At 38.5% G+C, this 26,197-nt stretch overlaps 1 protein-coding gene across 3 annotated transcripts in view; it reads right to left on the bottom strand.

The window, feature by feature from the left end:
* The window catches only part of LOC109707588 (DNA mismatch repair protein MSH1, mitochondrial), a 90,002-nt gene that overhangs the window by 43,316 nt on the left and 20,489 nt on the right, over positions 1-26,197 (bottom strand). For all 3 annotated transcript variants that reach the window (XM_020228971.1, XM_020228972.1, XM_020228973.1), the window contains 2 exons: positions 25,315-25,400; positions 16,872-17,036 (listed from right to left, as the gene is read on the bottom strand). In XM_020228971.1, coding sequence (XP_020084560.1) covers positions 16,872-17,036; positions 25,315-25,400 — 251 coding nt within the window. The remainder of the gene's footprint in view (positions 1-16,871; positions 17,037-25,314; positions 25,401-26,197) is intronic.

Genomic DNA, 26,197 nt, shown 5'->3' with positions numbered 1-26,197 from the left:
GGACATATTTGTGATCGTACAATTGAAAATATAAACAGTTGAAAATATTATACTGTTATGATTTATCCCTAAATCTGTAGAGGTATTATTCTTATATTTTTATTATAGCAAAAGTTGCTTATTTTTCAGTTACTTTTTTTATATAATTCTTTGGCTCTTTTTTGCTATTTTTTATTTTATTTATATATTTATTTTTACGAAATCATTCCGCCGCAATGCGCAGGTCCTTCACTAGTTTCCTTGATAAAACTGCTTCTACGGCTCTCTCTATAGTCCGAATTGTGAAGCATCAAGAAAGGTTCAATAAACATGAGCGATTACATGCAAAAGATTAAGGCGATTAGTGATGCTCTACAAGCGATTGGTGAATCTGAGTCAGACCATAACTTGGTCATAACAGTTCTTCTCAGGTTACCGGAAGAATATAGGGATTTTGTCAATGCCCTTAATACACATCGACATAAGCCCACTTTTGAACAACTTCGTCCACTTCTAATGCAAGAGGAAACTGAAGTTCAACATCGTATTAGTTTGACGACATCACCAGCCAGTCCCACTATCAATGCTGAAGCTCTTTATGCAAATCGTGGACGCTGAAGCCATAGAGGTCGTAGAGGTAGATATCGTAGTGTTCAAGGACCACGCAGTAGATTCAATTCATATCCTAGTCGTGGATCTCCTGGAGCCTATTCGCATTTTCAACCTAATAATTCTCAACCCTATACCCCGACCTATCAACCTTACATTCCAAAATCTAGGACACAATGTCAAATTTGCGGCAAGTTTAATCATTCGGCTCTTCAGTGCAGACAACGCTTCAATCATTCCTTTGTTGCAGATGATCTTCCTCAAACCTTTACTGCTATGAACCTCCATGAACCTGGCGAGGAAGTATGGTATCCTGACACCGGCGCATCTAAATATCTAATCACATGACCGCAAATTCTGGTATTCTCTTAACCTCTAAACCTTATAAAGGGCACGAAAAATTTTTTGTTGGTAATGGAAATTTACTTGATATTACTCAGACAGGTGAAACTCAGTTGCATTCCTCCTCTAAATCCTTTGCTCTTAAAAATGTTCTTATTGTTCCTTCTATTAAGAAAAATTTACTTTCCGTACGCCAGTTCTGTCATGATAATAATTTCCTTTTTGAGTTGGCTCTTCTGGTTTTTTTATGAAAGACAAGAAAACAGGGACGAAGCTCCTTCAATGCCCTAGTTCGAGAACATTACTCTATTCACTCTCTTCTAAAGTTACAAGTATTGGAAATAAGCAACAGCTACACTGGTTGCATCTAGGGTTAATAGTGATATTTGGCATAGACGGTTAGGTCACCCTAGTTTTTCTACATTCCTTACAAATAATAAAATTGTCTCGAATTCTATTTTAAAATTATATGTTTGCAATACTTGTAATATGGGAAAACATGTCAAACTTTCGTTTAATGATTCAAAATCTCAGTCTACTTTTCCCTTTCATATTGTTCATTCGGATGTATGGCAATCACCTGTTCCCTCACTCTCTAGCTATAAGTATTATGTTATTTTTATTGATGATTACTCTCGATTCTCTTGGCTTTATCTTTTAAAATCTAAACACCAAGTTTTTGACAAATTTTTGGAGTTTAAAAGAATAGCTGAAAACATATTCCATAGCTCGATAAAAATTTTCGAGTCCTTCAATGGCACTGAATTTGTAAATAAGAAGTTTTCTACTCTTTTTTCACAAAATGGCATTATTCACAGATTTTCTTGTCATTATACTCCTCAACAAAATGGTCTTGCTGAGAGGAAGCATAGGCATTTATCTAACGTTGTTAAAAGCCTACTTTTTCAAGCTTGCTTACCTCCTCGATTCTGGGCTGAAGCCATTCAAACTGTTGTTTTTCTTGTGAATAGAATTCCATCTCTCACTGTTTTAAAAGGACATTCTTCATAGTTGTGCTTCTCCTAACTTGCAACTTGTTAGAGTTTTTGGATGTTTATGTTATCCCGATGTACAGGACATTGCACCTCACAAGCTCGCTCCCCGATCACTTCCTTATGTCTTCTTGGGACTTTATGACAAACATAAAGGATTTCGCTGTCTACATCCAAGCACCGGTAAAGTCTTTATTTCTCACCATGTTACGTTTGTTGAACATATTTTTCCTTACTCATGTCTGTCTAAATTTTCTTTTTCCTCATCCTCATTTTCCAACTTGCAAATGTTTCAAAATTTTCTCTCTAATCCGCCTTTACTGGGTGAAAGTCCTAGCACTCTTGGTGCGATTTCTAGCTTCTCCTTCACACGTCCTCCTGCTGACAATGGTTCACACACATCGGTTTCACCGTCTGAGAACATATCAATATTTTCTTCCAGCTTGCATTCTGACACTCCACAGGTTGGTCCTGAGAATGTTGCCACTGTTGTTGGTCCATCTGAGCTCTGGGTCTATATCAGACGACAGGCCAACCGGCCTGTTGCTTCTTCTCCATATGCTACTGATGTGCTACCTACCTCCTCTGATAATCCACCTCCTCAGCCTGCTACTGTCTCCTCTCCTTCATCTTCTATAGCTCCACTGCCTACCCGAACCCATTCTATACTCACTCGCTCGATGACTAAGGATTCCACAGGGTCTATTTCCTTACTCGCTTCTGCCCATTCTACTCTTCCTACTAAGCCTACCTCCTTTCATAAGGCTTTTCAAGATGTCTGCCATGGCTGAGGAATTTGATGCCTTATTGACTAATGCTACTTGGGATCTCGTTCCTCCTCTTTCTTCCGTTAAGCTCATTGGCTGTAAATGGGTATACGAGGTAAAGCAGAAAGCAGATGGTTCTCTTGAGCGCCTCAAGGCTCGGCTTGTTGCTCAGGGTTACAAACAACAACGAGGTATTGATTTCGATGAGGCTTTTTCCCCCGTTGTCAAAGCGACCACTATTCGTACTGTTCTCTCAGTGGCTTTATCCTCTAGTTGGTCTCTTCGACAACTTGATGCTAAGAATGCGTTTCTTCATGGAACTCTCTCTAAAGAAGTTTATATAGCACAACCACCGGGTTTTGTGGACCCCTTTTTTTCTCATCACGTTAGTCGTCTCGGCAAGGCAATCTATGGTCTTAAGCAGGCTCTTCGGGCTTGGTTTCAGCGATTCACTTCATTTTTTCTGAACTTGGTTTTGTCAGCAATACCACGGATCCCTATATGTTTGTTTCCCATTCCTCTTCTGGCACTCTCGTTCTTCTTTTATACGTTGATGATATTATTATCACCGGCAGCTCATCTTTTTTCGAGGCTCTCATTGTCACCCTACAACGTGAATTTGCTATGAAGGATCTCGGGCCGTTCTATTATTTCTTGGGCATTGAGGTTACTCCGTCTTCTTCTGGTCTTCATCTGACTCAGCACAAATATGCGCATCAACTACTTCAACGCCATGGTTTTTTTTATTGTAAGCCTGTCTCTAGTCCTCTCTCTCCGGTCTCTCGCCTCTCGTCTCATAAGGGACGTCTTCTTGATGATCCTTATGTCTATTGTCAGCTTGTTGGTGTTCTCCAGTATCTCACCTTGACGAGACCGGATATTTCATATGTTGTCAACTCTGTTGCTCAGTATGTGCAGACGCCTCGTGAACCACATATGCAAGCCGTCAAGCATATTCTACATTATATCAGAGGGACCCTATCTTATGGTCTTCCACTCTCTCGCTGTGTCAAGCCTTCTCTTGTGGCATTTGCCGATGCTGATTGGGCTGATTGTCCCGATACACGTCGCTCTACTTCTGGCTATTGCGTCTTTCTCGAGCTCAATCTTATCTCCTGGTCTGCTAAGAAACAACCCACCATTTCTCGCTCCAATTCTAAAGCTAAGTATCGTGCTGTGGTGTACACGCTTGCTAAGACGGTTTGGATTCGACGTTTACTCCGTGACCTTGGTGTTTTCTTATGGCGCTCCATCAGCATCTATTATGATAATCTCAGCACGGCTTATCTTGCGGCTAATCCGGTTCTCTATGCTCGGACGAAGCATATTGAGCTTGACTATCAGTTCCTGCGTGAGAAAGTTCAGTCTGGTGATTTGAACTTTGTGCATATCTCTTCTGATAAGCAACTTGCAAATATTTTCACCAAGCCTTTGTCGTCCTCCCAATTTTCAATGTTGCGGCTTAATCTTCGCATCCGGCCACCGAATACTTAGCTTGCGGGGGATGTTACGACTTACGACATATTAAGTATCTTCTACTATATTAGGATATTGTATATTACAACATATTTAGAGTAGGATTATATGATATGATATAGGTTTATACAGTATGTAATCCTAGTTGTATTGTTACTATAGTAGACATTGTTACTATAATAGACTTATCTCTTGTACCAAGGATTGAAGTACCGCCCTGTGTCGTATTGTGCCCCCTGGCACGGTACAAGGGGGTTCTCCGACCCCCCCTCGTGTTGCGGCACGCGGGGCCGTGCTGCACTGGACAAAGCAGCACGATGACGCGTGCCGCGGCACAGTGCCGTGCCGGCACTACGCTCCTTTTTTTTTGCTTTTTGTTTTTTTCTTTTTGTTTTGTTTTTTAGGGTACCCAAAGCATTCTGAGTACCCCACACCTCCCAAAAACATTGCAAATTAAAAATTTACTTGTTAGGCAAGTCAAAAAATTATAATTTAATTTTTTTGTTTATCAATATAGGGCAAATTTTTAATTTACATATCCGATCCATTTATCGGCCCGAGCCCTCTGTTTCTACCACAGACATTTTTTTTTTTTCTTCACAAATTATTTTATCAAAATTTGTCGCACCACGAAACTTTTGCCGAATTAGGAAAACAAAATCGAACTCAATAAACAAATTTTGAGGCACATCAAACATAAAATTTTATTTTTGCGTTAGAATATTGAAAATACTGATAAAATTAAAAGTTAAATTAAATCAATTAACAGTTAAATTTATTTAATTTATTTGTCATATAATTTATCGCTTAATTTTTTTTGATAGATGTAGTGCCCCTGGTGTTCTGCAACCCGTGGATCTCAGCATCTGAGGCTTGTCGACACATCTGGAGTGTCGGGACAAGTCGGAGTCGTTTTAGCGCCAAATGGACGTAAAACGGACTCAGTGCTACGCGAGAGTAGAGTTTTGACATTGGAATCTGCAAAGTGCAGGTTTTCAGTGTTGAGTACCGGTACCAGGCAGAGGAATACCGATACTCCAGTGGAATTCCAAAAATGCTGCTCTCGGGTTGCGCCAATTTGATGCCGAGTACCGGTACTGAATCGGGCTGGTACCGGTACCCTGTGTACGAGCTTGCGGGATGAGAGGCCGAGTACCGGTAACCAAATTGGGTACCGGTACTCTAGCTGGAGTTTTGAGTTGGTGAGGGGCCTTTTGGTCTTTTGGTGTGTCGATCAACCCAAGGTTATCCCCAGCTTATATATTCAGAGAGAGAGGGTTGTGAGCGGTTCTTCTTCTTCTTTTCCTCTCTCTTTCTCTAGCCGGTGGACTTGTACGTTGTTGAGGTCGCGGCTCGAGCTCGGGAGGTTGCGGTTGCATTGTTGGGAGGCCGAGCGAGCGCGTGGTTTTCCCTCCTTTCGACTTCTCGCCGTAGTTGGACTAGCGTGTCGATGTGGGTTAATGTTTACAGAAATCGTCGGAACTCCCTAAGTTTTAGCATCGTCAACATGTATCATTAGTTTATTTCCTTGCTAGTACTCGAATTCATGGATTAGAGTATAAAATCTGAATTTGGAGTTAAGCTAGAGTTACAATTTTACATGTTGGACTTGGATTTGACTTAGGAGAAAAAATATAGATTCTACACTGTCATTTCTGAAAATTACAAGATTTAGCTTTAGGAGTTGTGGTTCGTCTGTATCGCCGCTGTTTGTATGTGGTGGATACCCAGATTAGTGTAGGATGAGTTTACGCTCGTGCTGGAATGCCGAGCTTATTTTTACAGTAGTATGTAGACTGTTTCGGACTGTCGGGTGCCGTCGCGGTTGACGGTGGACCCAGATTCTGTGTTTTGCCTCAGATTGTGTCAAGGGCACGTGAACTTTGGTTGTTAAACCGTTAGACCTATTTGCTTTGATTATAGCCTATAAGAGCCTGATTAAGCTCGGCAAAGACACGCTTGCATACTCGGTTGAGTAGCGCCCACGAGTGCCGCTCCGGAGTCTGGTTATGTGCTTTTGCGTTGATGTCGTAGTGTCCGGTTAGGACTTTGCTCTCCACCGGCATCCCTCGGGGTGGTGTATGATGTAGCTTCGACAGGCGGGACGGGTGCGTTCACAGTCCCTAGTGAGTTTGGATCAAAGATTGCATTTTTGCTATATCTACAGATAGCTAGTGTTGGTTAGCGATAGTATAGTGGCATATAGCTGTAGGATTTCCAGCTTTCTTTACTATCTTTTATGCACTTTTCTGTAGACTTAGTGGGTGAGCTGTTGAGGTCGGTGACGGTACCCACTGGGACTACTTTTTACAGTAGTTCTCACACCCAGTTGTGGACCCCTTTGGCAGAGCCTTCGTCTGCGGCTGCTGCTGTTGCTGATTCTGATCGTGGAGAGGGAGTTGCGAGCTAGATCCCTTCCAGCTTTGCGGTAGTGCTAGAGGAGTACCTACCAGAGGTAGTTTTAGGCTTTCTTTGTACATACTGTGATGTTGTCGGGGTACTGGCTGGAGCGTGTATAGTGGACTTTTTGTATGTACTGGAACCCCTCGAGGTTTTATATATATGTTTGCAGTTTAGCAGCTCTTTACCTTGTGATTGTAGCTTGTTTTGTTTATAGGTACAGCTATCGCTTCGTATACAGAAAAAATTCCTATATATACGGCGGGTCTGTTGGCATGCTCGGGGAAACATGTAATTCGGGGCGTGACAATAGATATACTAATATTTTAAAAAATTAATTAAAAAATAATTTTTTCAAATAATTTTTAAAATAATTTTAAAAATTATTTTTTGTATTTTATAAAAGAAAGACTGTAATATGGTCAAAAGAAAAAAGAAAAAAAAAAGATATCTTTGCATTTTAAAAATTCTAACCTATAAAAATTTCTATTCTGCATCAGGTATAGTTGTACTATACATACAAAAAAGCTTACAAGTATATTAATTGATGAGTATAGTAAGCTATACATAACAAATATTCATAATTGTTTGATTAAATCTTTTAAAATAATATTATAAGAGCTTATTGGAACTAAAAAAACTAAAATAAATCTGTGCCAAAGTGTGCTACTAGGAGGTCATGCGTATTCATCGGCACACAAGCGCATCATGTGTCGGCATGAAAACGTGCCGACGCCGTACCGTGCCAAGCAGACAGCAGCACGCCCCCGTGCCACAGCACTTTAAACCTTTTCTTGTACTATATAATTTCATCAATAAAACCTAAGAGGGTATGCTCTTTTGCCCTTCTTTCACTTTTTACTTTTTTTTTCTTTTTGAAGATGTATACAAAGTTAGGAAATAAGGCTCCTGGTGAAAACGTATGAAAACCCCCTCACCCATTGGTCATTCTAAAATGACCCCTTCAGCTACTATTTTGATTGACACTAATGCCCCAACTTTTTTCTATTTGAGTTATCTGAGTTAGTTAAGGTTTTAAAATCAAAGGTTTTATTACCTATTAATTGGTAATTTTTCTAGTTTTATTGGCTAAAAGTGATATATCATTAAACTTGATAAAATCACTCATAATTTGATAAAATCCATAATTTTTAGTTGTAAAAATCACTCAATCGCAAAAGTTTAAAATTCATTAATCCAAAAAACTAAGTCGAACAGAATGGGCTATAGGTGGTGGCGTCTCCATATCAGCACGGTACAAGGACTATCATGTCTCTTTCATAAAGAAAAAAGTCAGATCAATATTTCTGTCTTAGTTACTGGTTGTTGTCTTTCCATGTCTTGCATGTCCGTAAGCTAAGCAAATGAAGGTTTGAAGAAATGTGTAATTAAATTTTAGTAATGAGATTTTCTCATGTCATGCTATACATAGGTAGATTTTAGAAAAAGACAATACTTGTTAATAGAAGTGTTTTGTTCATTTTAATATTAATTATTAGTTATAGCAATATTATGGGAAGAATCAGAAGATGGACAATAGGAAAACATGTACTCGACAAGATCAGCATAGGTTGATGTAACTTTACACTAGTAATTGGTAAAAATGTAAAATAGGCCTCTCAACTGTAATTCTTCTAACTGGGAGAAGATAGGCATAGGTTTATCTTGATTGAACAATATTAGCACTTTATCTGTAGTTCCAAAATGTTCAGAAATTTATTACATTTTTGGTACCTTGCAAGGTAAGAATGTATAAAACTTACCTGAACTATAAACCATTGTGATTTGACTAGACAACCTTTCAAAATTTTGATTTTAATACCAAACCCTCCAATTTGTTTGATTTAAGTCATTTGATAGCTCTTCCAATACAAAATTTAAGCCGATTGTTGAAATTATAGTTGCATGAACTGCATAAAATATACTAATTGAACCTGTACAAAAAAACAACTCATACAAATTTTGAAGTCAAAGAGTCATTAACTGACTTAAATTAAATAAATTGAAAGGTTACATAGCAAAATCTAAATTTTCAAAGATCAGGTAGTCAGATCAAAATGGAAGACAGTTGAGGAAAGTTCTATACATTTTTACCACCATACAATTAAGATGAATAGCATCAGGAATGTTGGCATGCACTATTTTATGCCAATACAATAATCTAACTCCTATTCATGTCTAGTTCTTTCAGATCATATCTTATTTACATGTACAGCTAAATCAAATAAAGCAGAAGGTAATGACTATAACCTTACTTACAATACCGTTCCATACAAAATATTTTATTTTTACACATAGTCAAGATTTTGTGATCTAAAGAACAGCAGCATCATTATACGGCTACACAAACATGGAAGGATAGAAGCGAACAAGGTCTCAACACTGTATTCCATATGACTATCGTCAATATGTTCAATTACAATTGACTCTACCAACCAAGGGTTCCAAAACCATAGAAAAGCACATTGCACAATTCTATAATTACGCGACATGATTTGAATTTTTTGGAATGAGAATCTGCTGATTAAAATACAACACCAGACTTAAGTCCGAAATTGGCGCCATGAATACTAGATTATTTTCTATAGTCAATGGGGTTCACGCAGCACATCAAATAGAAGAACAATAGAAGCCGCCACCATCAGCACCATAACATAGCTTCAACACAAGAAAAGGCGCCATTTCATAACTCTTGAGAAATCAAAGCCTACAGCATCGAGCCCGTCGACCTACTCCAAACCATTAACTAGTAATCCGACAAAGGAGAGTTTAGAAGGCCGATGTTTTTAATGTAACAAACCAGGCCGATGTTTTTAATGTGACAAACCAGGCCTCGCCTAAAATAGAATTTGTTCGTGACCTATGCTCCAAAAAGTAGAGCTAGACGATGAACTAGTATTTGATAAAAGTAAAAACAAGGATTTAAGTGCCGTGGCATGGAGTCGTGCCGGAAACTTGCCGGCACGGTACGGCACGGTACGTGCAGAGCCGTGCCGATGCGTGCTAGTCAAAAAAACTCTTGTGTGCTAACACATAATAGCATGAAATATTTATTTTCTTTAGCAACAAAATATTCTAACTATTTATTATGTCTTTCTATCACATCTTTTGAACTTTATTGAGGAAATTACTTACTAATTTGAAGAATAGAGGGTTTTGAGCTATGCCATTGGCACGGGGTCTGTATCGTGCCGGTATCTTGTTGGCACGGTACGGCATGGTGGATACGGCCCGTGCCGACAGGCACTTAAAACCTCCGTAAAAATAAAACAGAAGAGGACGAGTACAAAAAAGAAGTTGACTATGTTAGTTGTATGCCCTAGAAGCCAATTGGGCTGGCACATATTTTATATTATTTGAGCTATTATTTGAGCACATTTTTTATTGGATATTTTGCACTTGATCTTGATTATTTATATTATTTGAGCTATTTTTTTCCATTCACGTTTAATGTGTTCATGACTTATTCGAGAAATTAATAAGACAATGATGTGTATTCTCAAGAATCGAGAACTTGAGACACATTATTAATGATTAATTTCCAAATGCTCCCAATCAGTGTATCATTATGGAAACGATGATTGATCTTGTTAGATTAGTGTATGTGTCCGCTTTCCTTTTGGGATGACAAGTCTTGAGTCATTAGTTTGGTGACACTGGAGCAAACATGTAGGTGGTTGTTAAAAAAACAAACATGTTGAGCGTGACTCACTACGAACAGTTATATGAATGTCTACTCGTCAAATCATTGGTTTGATGTTGCAATTGTATGACTAATCCTTAAGATATGAGACACCATGATTGTTCAACTATTGTAGTTTGACTGTGCCATAAGCACTAATTCTAACCACGGGTCTTAACAGGTACACTACCCGCAGCAGGTTCATATTAGAAATGAGTGTGTGCCTATACACACCGTTTGGATTGGGTACAAGAGAGGGGTAAGGTCTTATCCCCCCCTCTTGTACCCAACAAGAGTTGGGTCCGGTATAACCCGATATAGGGTGGAAATTGTTCCCACCCCTTGTTCCCCTGGTAGAGAGAGAGAAAGAGAGAAAGAAAGAGAGAGAACTATGTTTTAAATTACAATTTAAATTTTTAAAATTTAAAATTTGTAATTTTAAAATTAAAATTTATAATTTAAAAATTCAAATTTTAAAGTTTAAATTTTAATTTTGATTTTTTTAATTTTTAAATTTGATATTTTATATCTTTCAAATTTAAATTTGGTCTTAAATTTAAAATTGAAATTCTTAAAATTAAAAATTTTAAATTTTAAATTTTAAATTTTAATTTCAAATTTCAAATTTAAATTTAAAATTATAAACGCAAAATTTAAAAATTTAAAAGTCAAATATAATGAGAGGGTAATATCATTATTTTCAATTTACTATCCATTATTCTTCTTATTCTATCTTATCTATCCAAACGCTATTTTTCTTATTCCCGGGAACACCCTAATTTTCATCCAAACGCAAAATTGGACTTTTTTATAAAATAACCCTCTAAAATTTTATAATTTACGAAATAACCCTGCCAAATTTATATTTGGCAAACTAACCCTCTTTTCGCCATGTAGGAGCCACGTGGGATTTTCTCCCATATCTTTTAAAGGCGGTGAATCGTTTGTCGCGTTCTCTAATTTCTTTTAAAGGCGGTGAATCATTCAGTGCTTTCACTTATTTCTTTTAAAGGCAGTGAATCATTCACCGTTTTCTCTCATTTCTTTTAAAGGCGGTGAATTGTTCGCCGCATTTACTAAAATTGTCCATGAATTATATAGGAAATAGAAAAAAGTGAGATTGTTAGGATTATATGTGGATCATTAGAATTTTTATTTGATTGTTAGGATTGTATGGATATATTATTAGGATTTTCAAGCTGTTAAGATTATATTAAATTGTATGGATAGATTCTTAGGATTTTCAGACTGTTAAGATTATATAAAATTGTATAGATAGATTATTAGAATTTTCAGATTGTTAAGATTATATTAAATTGTATGGATAGACTATTAGGATTTTCAGGCTGTTAAGGTTATATGAAATTATATAGATAAATTATTAGAATTTTCAGGTTGTTAAGATTATATGTAATTTGTTAAAATTTTTATATGGTTGTTAGGATTATATATGGGATATAAAAAAAAAAAAACAGTAAATAAGCGAAAGGTGGTGAATCATTCACCGCCTTTGTGGAAAATTAGAAAGGCGGTGAACGATTCACCGCTTTCATAAAAAATATTCGCCCTCCCACCTACGTGGTAAAAGGAGGATTAGTTTTACAAATATAACTTTGGGGTAAATTGCATTGTTACCCCCCTGAACTTTTGGCGAAGTTTCACTTTACCCCTCGAACTCCTAAAATGGACATCTAACACCCTAAACTCTAATATTTCATTCATATTACCCTTTCCGTCAGTTTCCCGTCAAGCTCCGTTAACCGAAAACTGACGGAAGGAGTAAAACGAATGAAATATTAGAGTTTAGGGTGTTAGATGTCTATTTTAGGAGTTTAGGGGTTAAGTGAAACCCGCCAAAAGTTCAGGAGGTAGCAGTGCAATTTACCCTGTAGGACTCTTGACTATAAATTATTTTATTATAATATGTTACTTATGGATTGACTACTAACCCTCAAGTTAGTGATTATGCTTGATTTTGAATTTATATATATTTTTTATCCTAAAATAAATTATACCATAATTTATCGTGCATTTTATTGTAATAAAATAAAAGCGAAAGAAATGAATTAGAGTAGCTTAAAGATAAGAAAAGAGCGATACTAACCACCTATGATGCTCAAACACACTACTGTCCTGGTGTACTCGCTAATATGGTTGATTTACAATAAGTGTCCTCACTCGGATATAGAGATTTTAATTCTCAGTTAATTTTCTGTAGTACTCGTTTGTCCCTTTTATCTTTAGAAGCATTATTCTAGAAAATGCACTTATTTCCTATGAAACTCTGCAATTTAATTTTATTTTAACCTAAAATTGTACTTCATTTCAGCCAATTAGAAAATTTTAATATAAAAATATAAAATAATATTTTATAATACTGTTGGCATTCGGTTAAAACGAATCGGGTGCGCCCATGATTGGGCTCGATCAGATGGTTATTACGTTATCTAATTGGATTAGGATTAATCTCGCTTTTAAATTGGAAAGCTAATTAGAGATAAATCCTAATCATATTAGGATAACAATAAATAACCGATTTGGCCTTATCTCTTATGTTATTAGGATTTTGGAATCCCTTATAAATATACAGGCGATCCCACATAAAATAAGAAGAACGGAAAAAGAAAGAGAATTAAGAAAACAAAAAAGAAAAACCACATCCTCCATTAACCTATTATTCTAAAGGGACTTGAACGGTGGATTTGCGATCGTGCTCGTTTGTAGTTCGATCCACCGCGGGTTCGGAGCGTTAGAAGACCTTAAAGGGCGATCAAAGGACACGTGAATCAACCTCTACGATCCGGGCTCATCGCGTTGTACCGCGAATCGCTTCCGCAAAAAGGTACGAACGAATACTTCCGCTGCGTTCTACAAATACTTTAGAACAATGCTTCTAAAGATAAAAGGGACAAACGAGCACTACAGAAAATTAGCTGAGAATTAAAATCTCTATATCCGAGTGAGGACACCTATTGTAAATCAACCATATTAACAAGTACACCAAGACAGTAGAGTGTTCGAGTATCGTAGGTAGTTAGTATAGCTCTTTTCTTATCTTTAAGCCACTCTAATTCATTTCTCTCCCTTTCATTTTATTATAATAAAATGTAGGATAAATTATGGTTAAATTGCACTGCTACCTCTTGAACTTTTGGCGAGTTTCACTTAACCCCCCAAACTCCTAAAATAGGCATCTAACATCCTAAACTCTAATATTTCATTCGTTTTACCCCTTCCATCAGTTTCCAGTTAACAGAGCTTGACGAAAAACTGACGAAAGGGGTAACATGAATGAAATATTAGAGTTTGGGGTGTTAGATGTCCATTTTAGGAGTTCGAGGGGTAAAGTAAAACTTCGCCAAAAGTTCAGGGGGTAACAATGTAATTTACCCTATAATTTTGAGAGGGTTATTTTACAAATTTTAAAATTATAGAGGATTGTTTTATAAAATAAGTCCCGCAAAATTCCTCTAGTTCTCGCTTATACCTGAACTTGTACCTATCCCTGGAATAAGGCAGTTCTTACTTACACCCGAACCAAACAAAGCCATAGGGAACCTACCGCTCTGGATAGAGAGATTATTAGTCCTATGCTATATGTAAGGAAGGGCGCAAGGCTTAGAAATCCTAGGCCAGGGATACATGGTATATGGAAAGGAGTTTCCAAAAGAAACCATAAAAGCGTCTATCCTATTAGACTTGTCATATGACAAGTGATTGGGTTTGACGAATATTCGATAACCTCCACTTGGTCGGACTATGCGATGGAAAGATTGTGTTAGGTAACTGCAACTAGAAGTTCAGTTCGATATTCATTTCTGATTGGATTGCCACTGCATATTGTTAGGCATCACTGGTGTATTATAGGAACCACGAAAATAATATAGACAATCAATTATTCTGTAAGGGTAGAATTGGAAAGAGTTTCGATCCATCGAAAGATGATGTAGCTAGAGATCAAATTGTAGCTCACTATCAGACATAATAGAGCCTATGAGGTCACACATATAAGAGTTCGCGTGTGATTGAGGTTATGGAGACAATAAAGGAGTTTATCAGATGGTTTGAATGCAAATTTGGTATTGCTAGATAACTGGAATACTAAGTTATTAGCAGAGGGATAATTTCCAGAAGTTGTAATTTAGAAGTCTTAAAATGCAAAAGTTGCAGGGTGGTATTTACTAGCTGCTAGCCAATAACATGGACTTACATGTAACAGTTACACGTGACTCAGATGTCATTCGATTCAAACTTAAAAGAAAACCAGCCAAAAAGTATTAGCGGGCATCTAATAATATTGAACCAGCGCCACGCAAAGAAAAAACGAAATAGGAATCCTAAAGGGTGGGCTCCCCGCCCCCCCCTTCTCTGATTGGTGGAAGGTTTAGGGCTTTTACTATAAATATCTCACAAGGTTTTTTTTGAAAAGTGAGCAGTTATAGTTTCTAGAAAACGCTAGCAATGTAGCCCTCTTCTTCCTCCTCAAGTTCTCCACCATAAATCCACCATTATCAACCTTCAAAGTCTGCTAGCACATCCTAAAAGGTTGATCCATCTCCATTGAATCGACAAAAATCGCCAAATCATGATCGTATCGCAAGGCGCCACGGCCCTATCTTGATCATTATTCTGTGTGGAAGCAAGTAGAGGCCCAACTGCGCAGCTGTGGAAAACGAATAGATCTACCACATCAATTGTCTCTTTCATAGTGTTCTCAACCCGTGCAAGGGTGCAAATTTTTTATCCTCTCTGATTAGATCAATAGATCAGATCTAGAATGAAATACGAGGTGATCTTTGATTTTTTTTTTCATGTAGGCGTCATGATTCAATCAAGTTTTTCTTTAAAAATTAAAATTTTTATTACCTCGTTCCTTTAGCTGAAAATGTGTTTTTTTTTAACAAAACAATGCGGTGTCAACCAATCTATGCTCAAGGCATGTGGAACCAAGGGCCAAGAAGTTGGACGCACCAATGGCTCATGTTCAGCTCGAGCTCATGACGAGCGCGAAAAGCCCAACTCACGATCGGCTCGTAATTTATTCGAGTTAGCTCATGTTTTGCTCATTAAGGAGTCGAGCCGAACACAAGCTGGCCCCAGCTCGCCAGTGTTCAGCTCATGATAGAGTGCACAACAAAAGATATAAGAATACATATACTTTTGATCACAAGGGAATTGAGTTGACATATATGTCCACCGAATCTACTAATGCAGTCAAGTTCAATAAGATAAGCCTATTGCTACAACATACTATTTTCTCTACTGATGATGGAATTCTTGGACCATACCCGAACTATTATCAAACTTAGCTGAAGAAATTTGATGCAGCACAATACGAAAACTACCACCTCACCCCAAAAAGGGGTCGTCAAGAGCATAAAGCATGAAATTATAAAACACACTTTTTAATCTCGCGACATAGTGTTAATTAGAAAATTATTTAGTTTTGTTTGAGCCAATTTTATCTACCAAGTTCAATTTGTGTTCAGTTAGGTTAGTTTCAATTAGGTTACATTAATTTTGGTCTAATTCTAGTCTGATTAGAATTTTAGAAAATTTTCAGTTTTAAATAAATTTGTCTCCTCCTACTTGTATTATGTTTGAAGACTATAATTATAGCCTAGGGTTCACGTATTTTTAGGCTATTTTGGAAATAAGAAAAGTTTGGCTCAGAGTAAAGAATTGCCTTGATATTCCTCTACCCTGTCTTTCTCCCCAGTCTCTTCTCACGAACGACTTTTGAGATCTACAAGTTCCTGTGTACTTCCCAAAACACTAGGGAGGAGAATCTCAAAGACCTCTCAATTGATGTCAACATCCAATCATAACAGGATATTAAACAAAAAAAAAAAAACTTTCTCTTAGTCTTCTATTTCTTTGTCTACATTTGCACGTGATCTTTGTATATGAATTACTCAATGCTTCTTCTTTGCTTCTACTACAAATCTTATTTTCCAAATTTATTTTAAATTAATCAAAGCCCACCCAGAAAGTCACCTGTGCACAACCAGTTAGACAAAACCTAATTTGTCCTACATTAGGCATATTTTGCAAATGATGCTACAAAACCCAACAAACTACATTTTTCATATTCAAACATTTTTTGAGAGTCCAGATAAGTCACAAAATTCTCACTTCCCACAGCATATTGTTTCCTAATAGCCAAATAAACATTACAACAAACTATAGCAGGACATCAACAAACATTAACAATATACCCTAGCAGCACTATAGGTATTTGTCCATTGCCCAAGACTCAATACATTTCTACAACTTCATCATCGTTTCTTGGTTCTATAGCCAACATCATGTTAAAAAACGATGTCAATTGGTATTGAACCAAGCTACCAAAAGTGTCTCGTTTTAGGGATCTCTGCTTCCAAGTTCTACACAACCTCACTCCACTCTGCATTTTACTAAATTAACACTTCTATTTAGCCCTTCTCCTGCTAATCCTAGGATTCTTAGAAGCTAATGCTTGTCCAATTATAATATGGCATTTATCCTAACTGGATCCCATCCTAGATCAACATACAATATTGTTAGGGCACAAGCATCTGTCAAAGAATAATAAGAAATACCTCACAGAAAAAGTTGGTTTCCCGTGTCAGAAAGTGTCCAAACCTGAAATATTATGCCGCAAAGAGGAATGCAGGAATAAAAGATGATATCGGCAAGTACGAAGCTTCGTAACTATTGCTTCTTCCGTAAGGCCTTCTTCTGCTGAATAAGTTTTCATTGTTTCGAGCACCGATATCATACAATACCCTTTTGCAGAATGTGATATCCCTGGAAAAAACAGTGTACTTCATCATGTGGAAAGTAAGACTAATCAACATAATCTGGGACATTGAAAATGAGAATTTTGATGGCAGAAGTTTGTTCATAAACCAACCAGCCACTTGCCACATTAGGCATTCCAGGGAAACAAGCAAGACGACTAATAAAAGGAGGCGAAAGAAGTAAGTTCAACGAAAACAGATCAGTGCATATGAGCAGGAGAACATCAAATGCTAAATGTATAATATGAACCAGAAAACATTAACCCCATCTCTTCAAGCAAAAATTAACAACTAGATTTGGCGTGAAATATGAAATAGACATCCAAGCTAAAAATTTCTTTAAGATAAGAAACCTAACGCCTGGTATACATTCTTTGTTCTGCACTGCACCTTCAATAAAATGTAGAAACCAAGTTTTATTAAATAAAATTTTGAAATGTTGGGGATTACTGTGCAATTTTATAGTTTTCAATAAAACAAAATCGTTATTTTCAAGGTCTGTTAGTGCTGTAAATCATGTGAGGGACCTTACTACGATTTCGCACGATAAAAGTGTGGTTTGGAAAGGAAAATGGCGAAAGAGCAACCGATAAAAAAGGGTTCTTCTATAAAAAAATGCGACATTATATGTGCCAAATTGCAAGAATTTTCAATAGACATAGTACTTTGTAAGATACACATTCCAGGGAGTTTTGAGCAAGAAACTGAATACCTGGAGGACGAAATCGCAATTGTAACAAAAGTATAAAATGTGGAATCTACGGTTTATAATCCCTTTCTCTCATCTCTCTCCCTCTCCTCACCCTAGCCGCCACCCATCCCCTCCTGAGCGTCGTCGGCACATCCCCAATCTCCGGTGACCCTATTTCGACCAACCTCTCTTTCTTTCTCCCTCTGGCCGCATCAGACCCAACCACTGCCACCGGCCTCCCTAACCTCCGGCAACCCCCTCCGGCACCGCCCCATCGTCCCGAGGTCCTCCCAAACCTAGATCTGGCAAGAGAAGAAGAAAAAGCTCCCTCAGCTGCATCTGAGTAATCCATTGCCGTCACCACTCCCAACCACTGAACACTGCCTCCCCGACATCCTCTCTGTACCTCCCCGACATCCTCTATGTAGTATACCAGATTTTTTTAATATAGAAGCAAGTGTAAATAAAAATAGTATGAAATACTATTTTTATTGCATGTAGAGTAAAATGATAATTCTGAAGTGATTTGTGGTGAAATTGGAATAAAAAAGAAGAGTTGGAATTTTTTAATAGGAACAGGGCTTATGCTGCAGCTGGAAAATTGACAGTAGCGAAAAATTCTGAAAATTTGAAAATTTGTCAAAACTATTTTTCTGAGGTTAGATTTAAAGTTTTATGTAATTTGGAGGCTCGAGCAGTGAAAACGGAGCCTAACTGCAATTTGTTGAAGATTTTAGTCGGTAGAACTTTCGGTAACCTAAAATGATCCAAAACTGAAAAATTAAGATTACTTCCTTCGGATTAACTTTATTTGAGTTTACCTGTCAAATTTGAGTGCAAATGAATATTCAGAAGGGCTCCAATTAAATGTATCAGATCAAAATTGGACTAATGTCATAATACTTGGGATTAGTGGCCTTTTTAGCATTTGTTACAACTTAGTGGAATTCCACTAAGTCTCAGGAGCCTTCTTGAAGCTCCTCCCCTTGAGCCAGCACGCATAGAGAGAGAAAAGGGAAAAGAAAGAGAAGAAGAAGAATAAAGGAATGGATTTGGTGCCTTTTGACGAGCCGATCAAAACACTGTGCGCACGATTTTTAGCGTTTCGACACTTGGGTTAGTATTACAATATTTATTATCTTTTGTTTTGATTCTTTTGAGGGATTCTTGATAACGTGATGTAGAGAAAGAGATTTTGATGAATGTTTGTAGAAATTGGCATTTTAAAACCGAATTCTATGTGATTTAGGAGCCGAAATTGCACAATTTTTCAACGAGAGATTTTTCCAACCATTTTGGGGTGTGGTGGCTGCCACGTGACTAGGGAGAGCAGCAGCGAGCAACTTGGCGTTCCGACAATCATTTCTATCCTTGATTTCACATCCAAGGTGGGTTCTGTGTCGCCAAAAATGGCGTACTCCCTACTATGTCCACTTGGACGCAGGTTAATTATTAATATATTTATACTTGTTGCTTTATGTGATAGTCTTGGAATGTTAGTAGCAAAGAAGGATAATGATTTAGAATTTATGTAATTATGCTTCTATGATGGAATCTATGGACAATAGGTGGATAATAAATTTAAGTATGAAAAAGTTACACATGATATAGCGTTTTAATTGGTACTAGTGCATGGAGTGTTGGACTCATTTAGTTACTTGCATGTTGGAGTCGTTTGGTTACTTGCACATGAGTTTATTTAATTTTATCAATCGGGCTAGAAAGAGTAGGAAGGCATGCTTATCTAATTATGGGTGTTCGATTATGGATATAGGCTTTATGTTATGGTATAATGGACAAGCTTGACATTATATGCATATATACGTTGGTAGAGAATAGTGACATTACAGAATTGAGTAGAAAAAATGGATTCCATGAGACATGCATATGAGTATTAATCTAAGCCAGATTGCATGAACAAGGGGTCAAATTGCTTTAACATATTAAATCCCTTCTTGTATATTATGCTATAGGTACTAGTTTAGGCCAGGAGGAGCCGTTTGACATTATATGCATAGTGGATAAGCTATATATGATACTTGCACTGTAATTGTTGCATGGTTATGATATGAAACATATGGAGATGACTAAAGTGTTATCGGACAACTGATTTAGTTACTAAAGAATATCATGATTCTATAGGTGACATACCACATATATGATGTTATGCAAAAGGGTTTATTGGTCATTGACATACATTGGCTATCGCATTATGCATGCTGTAATAAATGTAATTGGTGCCATGAGATTAGCATTTTCTGGACGTTACGAGGCATATAACCATACTATGTTGATATATGAGTTAGTAGATACTCTATGATTGTGCTGAGGGCGCCGAGATGATTACTTTTGATCTTTTTGATCATTGCATAGACTACAGCCTGCAAGCCACATTGAGCTTGATGGAGGTATGCTATGATACTCGTTGCCGCTCCGGACGCTGACCAGCTATAGCAGAAATATTTTCCCTTGGGATGACAACCCATCTTCGGGAGTGGTGATCGGGCTGGGGGCAGAGCCTACGTGTTAGCGGCGCACCTGCGGAAGTGCGGTCCGGGCAGTAGGCAGGCGCAGGCTTGACCGAACCTATGAGTCGATCGTTGCGATTAGGTACTATTACTGCAGTTATTTGTTAGTATTAGCCTTAATGCATACTTTAGTTACCATGCCTCCTGTTTCTTATATATGTGATTTATGAGTCGGTTAGTTTATGATTGGGTTACAATGTATTGATTAGGTTGCATGTGTATGAATGGGTGATACCTTGCATTTATTATTAGTATTCTAGTTGACGCATGACAAGGTTAGTAACAAATAGGACTGGATTACATTATGCATTTCTGTTGGGTACTGGAGCTGATTGCATGACAGAATATTATTGTGTAGAGGCATGATAGATGTGATTTGAATTCTGTTCAGGTATTATGTTTTTTTTATTCAATTCCATCTCTATCTCTATCCTTGCCTCAGGTAGACCTAGTGGGAAGGCTGTGGTTGTCATCGACCGTACCCACTGGGAACTACAGTTTAGTAGTCCTCACACCCTCTTGTGGTTTACTTTTCAAGGTCATCTGAGCCAGTAGTTGTACGAAGTAAGGAGATCGCACCGTAGATAGCGACTACTACCTATATCTTCCGGTTGTAGAGGAGCACCCAAACTAGATAACTTTCGAATTATATACTATACGTTAGGACTTTCAAGGCCAAGGCCTTTCATGTGTATATTTATATTCTGGAGTTGTGATTGTATGTACAGTGATTTATAGTAGTTTTACTGTTATTTATAGTGCTCTGATACATGTTGGATGTTAGAGTAAACTCTAAAAATGGTCATGGATGAATCTGAGATTAGAATTGCTTTGCTTCTATTTTGATTTGTTGACACTTCGTTCGGATAAGGAAAACTCTGTCCATTCGGCAGGTCTGTTGACGTCCCAATGGACTTCTACTATGGAATTGGGGCATGACACCCTCTCTCAGGCTTGACCTCCCCCGGCCAGTGTAAGGAAGCGAATTCTCGAAATCCGAGAGTTGTACTTCATCCAGGATCGACTATTTGTCGAGGGAGTAAACTTTGGAAAAGCTAAAGATGTCCAAAACACAAAAAGTGCTTTGAAGTCGAGTTCGCGAGAGCAAAAGAGGTAAAAATCTGCACTTGGCAGAGTTTGCTCTCGGGGACCGGTCCCTAGCAGGGAAGGACCGGTCCCCGTAGCTGTTGGCTGCGGGGTTGCTCAATGCAACCGGTCCCCAGGCCAGAGGGACCGGTCCCCGTATGCGACACCCGCGAGAAAAGCCAAAATTTGGCTTAAGTCCCCGAAAATCCCCCTTACGGGAACCGGTCTCTTAGGCAGGAACCGGTCTCTCGGGGACCGGTCTCTCGGGTAGGGACCGGTTCCCGTACGCGTGATGCTGAGGAGGGTCCTAGAGGACCGGTCCTCCCGACCAGGGACCGGTCCCTCTGGGCGAAAACTGTCCAGTGAGGGCTGTGTACAGGATGAAAAGTGGAGGGGCTAAAATGGATTTTGTTACATTAGAGAGGCATATGGGCCCTCCCTCTCCCTCAGCCTCTCATTTCTCTCCCTTTCTCACACTCTCTAAGCTCTTTCTCTCTCTCCCTCTCTTGAGCATAGAAGAAGGAGAAGAAGAAGAGGAAGAAGAAGAAGGAGATCAAAGGGAAGGCTTTGGACATCTCCATCTCCCTCTCCTCTTCCTTTGGAGCTAACCTAGAGGTAAGCTCTTAAACCCTAACATGTAGAATCTAGGGTTTTTAGGTTTTGAGCTTTTGAAATGAGGTCAAATGGACCTCTAGCACCATTAATGGTGGATTAGAGCTAGAGGCTAGGGTTCATGGTGCAAATGGCAAAATGGAACCCTAGGGCACCCAAAATGGGATTTTTGGTAAAGTATGAGATTGATCTCATTTGAGGCCTTGTAAGCCTAATTGCTAGGTGTCTAAACGCGGGGGCGAAGTCGGAATTTCGATTCGTCGAGCGGGAGAAAAGCTATCGGCAAAATAAGGCCGATTGAGCATCGTTTTGGACCAAGGAAGCCGAGACCTCGTCGTAACGTTCGGCGAGAGGCATTTCTAGAACCTCTACAACAAGAAAAAGTGGGGGGTGTCATCCCGAAGCAACCGAGCTCTTTTCTATGTCTTAGAATAGCATAATCTCATCTCTTGCATGTTGCATTATAGGATTGCATTGTAATGCCTTTTTCTTATACTTCTAAATGTTAACCTAGTGTATATGGAATACTTGGTGAAAATGGATAGGTAAGAATTGGGTCGAAACGTTGATCCTATAGTGCTAAAGAAAAGAGATGGACACGATGGGTGTTTGGTGACATAGAAAATAGCATCTAAGTGTTTAAAGAATATATTGAGTGGCATTAAAGTAGTGCACTTGACACTAGAGGTTTGAGAACTTAGGGATAGGTAGGTCCCTTAGAAAATACCTTGTGGACAAAGAACTTAGTAAAGCTAAGTGCAATTGCATGATGGTCGGAATAAATGACTTCCGAGTGATGCTGACCCTAGTTCGTAGGGTATCCTCACATGGAGAGGACATAGGCGAGTTTTGATTGTGTTGTTGGCCCTAGATGGTAGGGTATCCTCACGAGGAGAGGATAGATCAAGCTCACGGTCTGTTATTTGGGATGGTATAGCCATCCATATCCTCACATGGAAAGGATTGTCGTCGAGTACTCCGGAGTGTCGGGCGATAGGGACCACATGGAGGTCCACAGACAGTCCCGGGTTTGGGGGCACATAAAGCTCCCCTACCCAATTGGGATGGAAAGGTGAGTTGAGGGCGAACCCAAGGGTCTCGCCATAGATTGGGTAAATGGAAAACAAGTATTGTCATTGAACATTATTATTCGAATATGGATCGAACTTGTTAGCATGGTAGTAAACCCTTACTATATGATGCATGCATTCATTACACATGATTATGGGCATAGTAGTATAGATTTCCTATTATGTCATTTACAGCTTTGAGATATCAATCTATATATCTATCTTGTTGTTACTTGTGCCCACTTGGACCTAGTGGGGAGACCGGCGGAGTCGGCGGCCGAGCCCACTGGAAACTATGGAAGATAGTTCTCACCCCACTCTATTTCCAGTGGTAGGTACAGGGTTGCCGAGAGAGGACCGCGGCAAAGGCATCGCGGAGACCGTGGTAGTATAGTGGCTTTCCTTTTTTGCATTAGCACACCTATGTATTGATAGAGATTCATGTAGGTGAGGATTTGGAGAGCTATGTATTTTGGACGATCAAATGTATTCATTTTGAGAAAAGATGTAAATGTAAAAGAAAGCAACTATTATAATAGTTAGTAAAGTACTCTCTTTATTTTCCTTGTATATCTAGTGGATTACTTGCTCTTGTGGTTGTTGGCACTGTTTGTGCCCTGTTGATTGTGTACCTTTAGAATTTAAACTCCTGGGTAAATTCTTGTACTCAATCTGTTGTTGAGCCTTGGGCGGACAGGGGAGGTGCTGTCCGTTCGGCGTCCGCTCGCCGCGCCCGAACCATGCCAAATTGATAGCGGTACCGAGGCCGGGGGCATGACAGCCAGTATCGACCAGCCCTGGCCGTGCGAGGTAGAGTTCTCCACTGCTGCCCTCACTGCTACTTGGCTGAATCACCCTGGCTGAGGATCCCTGTTCCGGTCGCTCCCACCGCCGACAACACCACGGTGAGGGAGCAATGTACCCTCTCAACCTTCCCCGTAAACGTGCTCACCTTGGCGACAACACGAGTTGTTGCAGCGAGCGTGTACTAGTTGCATGTTCTCGGGGACTTTTTGTTCCAACAAAATTTTTGCTCCAACTTCATCATCAACAGCCTTCGAAGCTCCGGATCATGAACATGGTGTCCAAAACTTCGTCGCCCACCTCCCAGTGTTGTTGGTTAGCTTCCAAATCGCGGAAGCTTTGGTGAAAAGCCTAAACTCCACTTTATAGTAATAGCATAATTGTATGAAATTATTAGGCCCTTTTTGCAATTACACGTCGTCGGCTGCCTTGGGCATCGTTAGTTACTCGTGCTCGACCCATGGATTGGTTGCCTTACTTTTGCTACTATATCAGCTATACATGATTATACCTGCCATATTTTCCTTATCACTCTCTTTTGTTGACAAGTGAGCACAACTTGCTTTCGGTGGCTTACAGTTACAGTACCCACTGGATAACATATGTAAATATTTTTCAGCCTCTATTTTTTTACAAGTGACATTGGCTGTGAAGTTCGAGACGATGCATGAGGGAGCGCTCTATTATTTAGATAAATCCCCATAGCAACAGCGTGTTGAGTTCTAAGTCTTACCTTAGTTTATCGCACATTTGGTAGTTGTAGATTTGTATTTCTTGGCATTTTCATGTAGCTTCACTTCGGAGTTTTCGGTTTTCAATATTTATATTTCATCACTATGTTAGTATTCTTCAGTCTTGATGATCGTATATTTTTATTTGATTCGAGAGATTGGAGCTGATTTGTTGCATGTGCAGATTAGAGGGTTATTTGGGTTGCTTGTGGAGATGCGAGATTGTGATAGTTGATTATTTGCTGTTATATTGTTATCTTCTTGTTTTGTCTCTCCGGTTGTTGTTGTTGTGGTTGATTGTATGGTTGATTGTTGTACTCTACGTCCCTATACCGTGCATGTATAGGAGAGACTGTCCGTTTGAACTGGGGAGACTCCATCCATGTGACGGATCTGCGTGCACTCAGAGCAGGCTTAGGCTTCAAAAAAAAATTATGTTTTTTGCTATTTTCGTTACAGAAGGTTTTACAAAAGAGCCTCAAGGCGTGACATAGTGAGTCTCTAGATACAAAGTCTACTTAAATTATCTATATGAATTTTATGGAAATTGTGAACATAAAATATCATTTAAAGAACTGTAGGAAAGACAGTTACTAATAACCCACCACAATTACAAGGTAAGTCAAATGAATGAAAAAGCGACACTAGACTGTATCGAGCCTATTGACATGATTTAGTCATTTTAGAAAGCATAATGCCCCTCTTAAAAAAGAATAATATTCACATATAAGCCCAAAGAAGGTTATATACAGTCAATACTTACCAACCACAGGCATTGGATCAGGAAACTCAACATCATGGTCAACTCCAGCAAGCCCAAATACATATGGGCTACCTGGATGTGCATGGCTGTGACACCACCACACCAAAATGTGTTAGGACTACATTTCAGATGAATGCAAATTAATAAAAAATTAAAATCAAAAAATAAAAGAAATTTCTGGCAAAAACAATAACCGACAAATATAATATATGATACATAATAAATGAGGCATCAAAAGCAAACACTACTGTCCTGAAAGGCTGAAACTACAGTAGAAAAGACACCTACCCAACCATCCTGCTAATACCCATATATTAATGTAAGCATGCTTGAAACATGCTTAAACCCAAGGTACAAATACCAGCAATCTGATCCTAGAAATACATATTCACTATTGCAATATCTGCTAGTAAGGAGCTATTCAGGATGTAACAAACATTGTCCAATCAATGAACAGTATCAGCTTTAGACTAATTTGGCTGAAGCAAAAATATTTATGTTAAAGATCGAAAAAAATTGGAGTTAGAAAGTCCATTCAAACTGTCTTCAATGCTGTCCTAATTTGCACTTATAGTGTCGTCCCTCTAACTGTTGCCATAAATTTATTAGCATTATTTTCCTCTTCCTTGCTTTTGATATTCTGGAGCTCTTGGCATTACCGCTGTTAATATTGTGAATGTTGCTCCTACAGATACAAATTTAACTAATGCATCAAGTTTAGTTAGTGTAAAGCGGAACACCTACAACTTACAGGAAGAACACAAAAGAGACAGATGCGAAAAAACAAAGAAAGCATAAAAGGGTTAAGGATTGGGGAGATTAGGGAAGCACAAAGAAATGGAAAAATTGACATGTAACAATGGAGATACAACTTAACATTGTA

The sequence above is a fragment of the Ananas comosus genome, linkage group 3 (assembly GCF_001540865.1).
Source record: "Ananas comosus cultivar F153 linkage group 3, ASM154086v1, whole genome shotgun sequence".
Classification (NCBI taxonomy): Eukaryota; Viridiplantae; Streptophyta; class Magnoliopsida; order Poales; family Bromeliaceae; genus Ananas; species Ananas comosus.
This window is presented reverse-complemented; position numbering and strand designations above follow the sequence as displayed.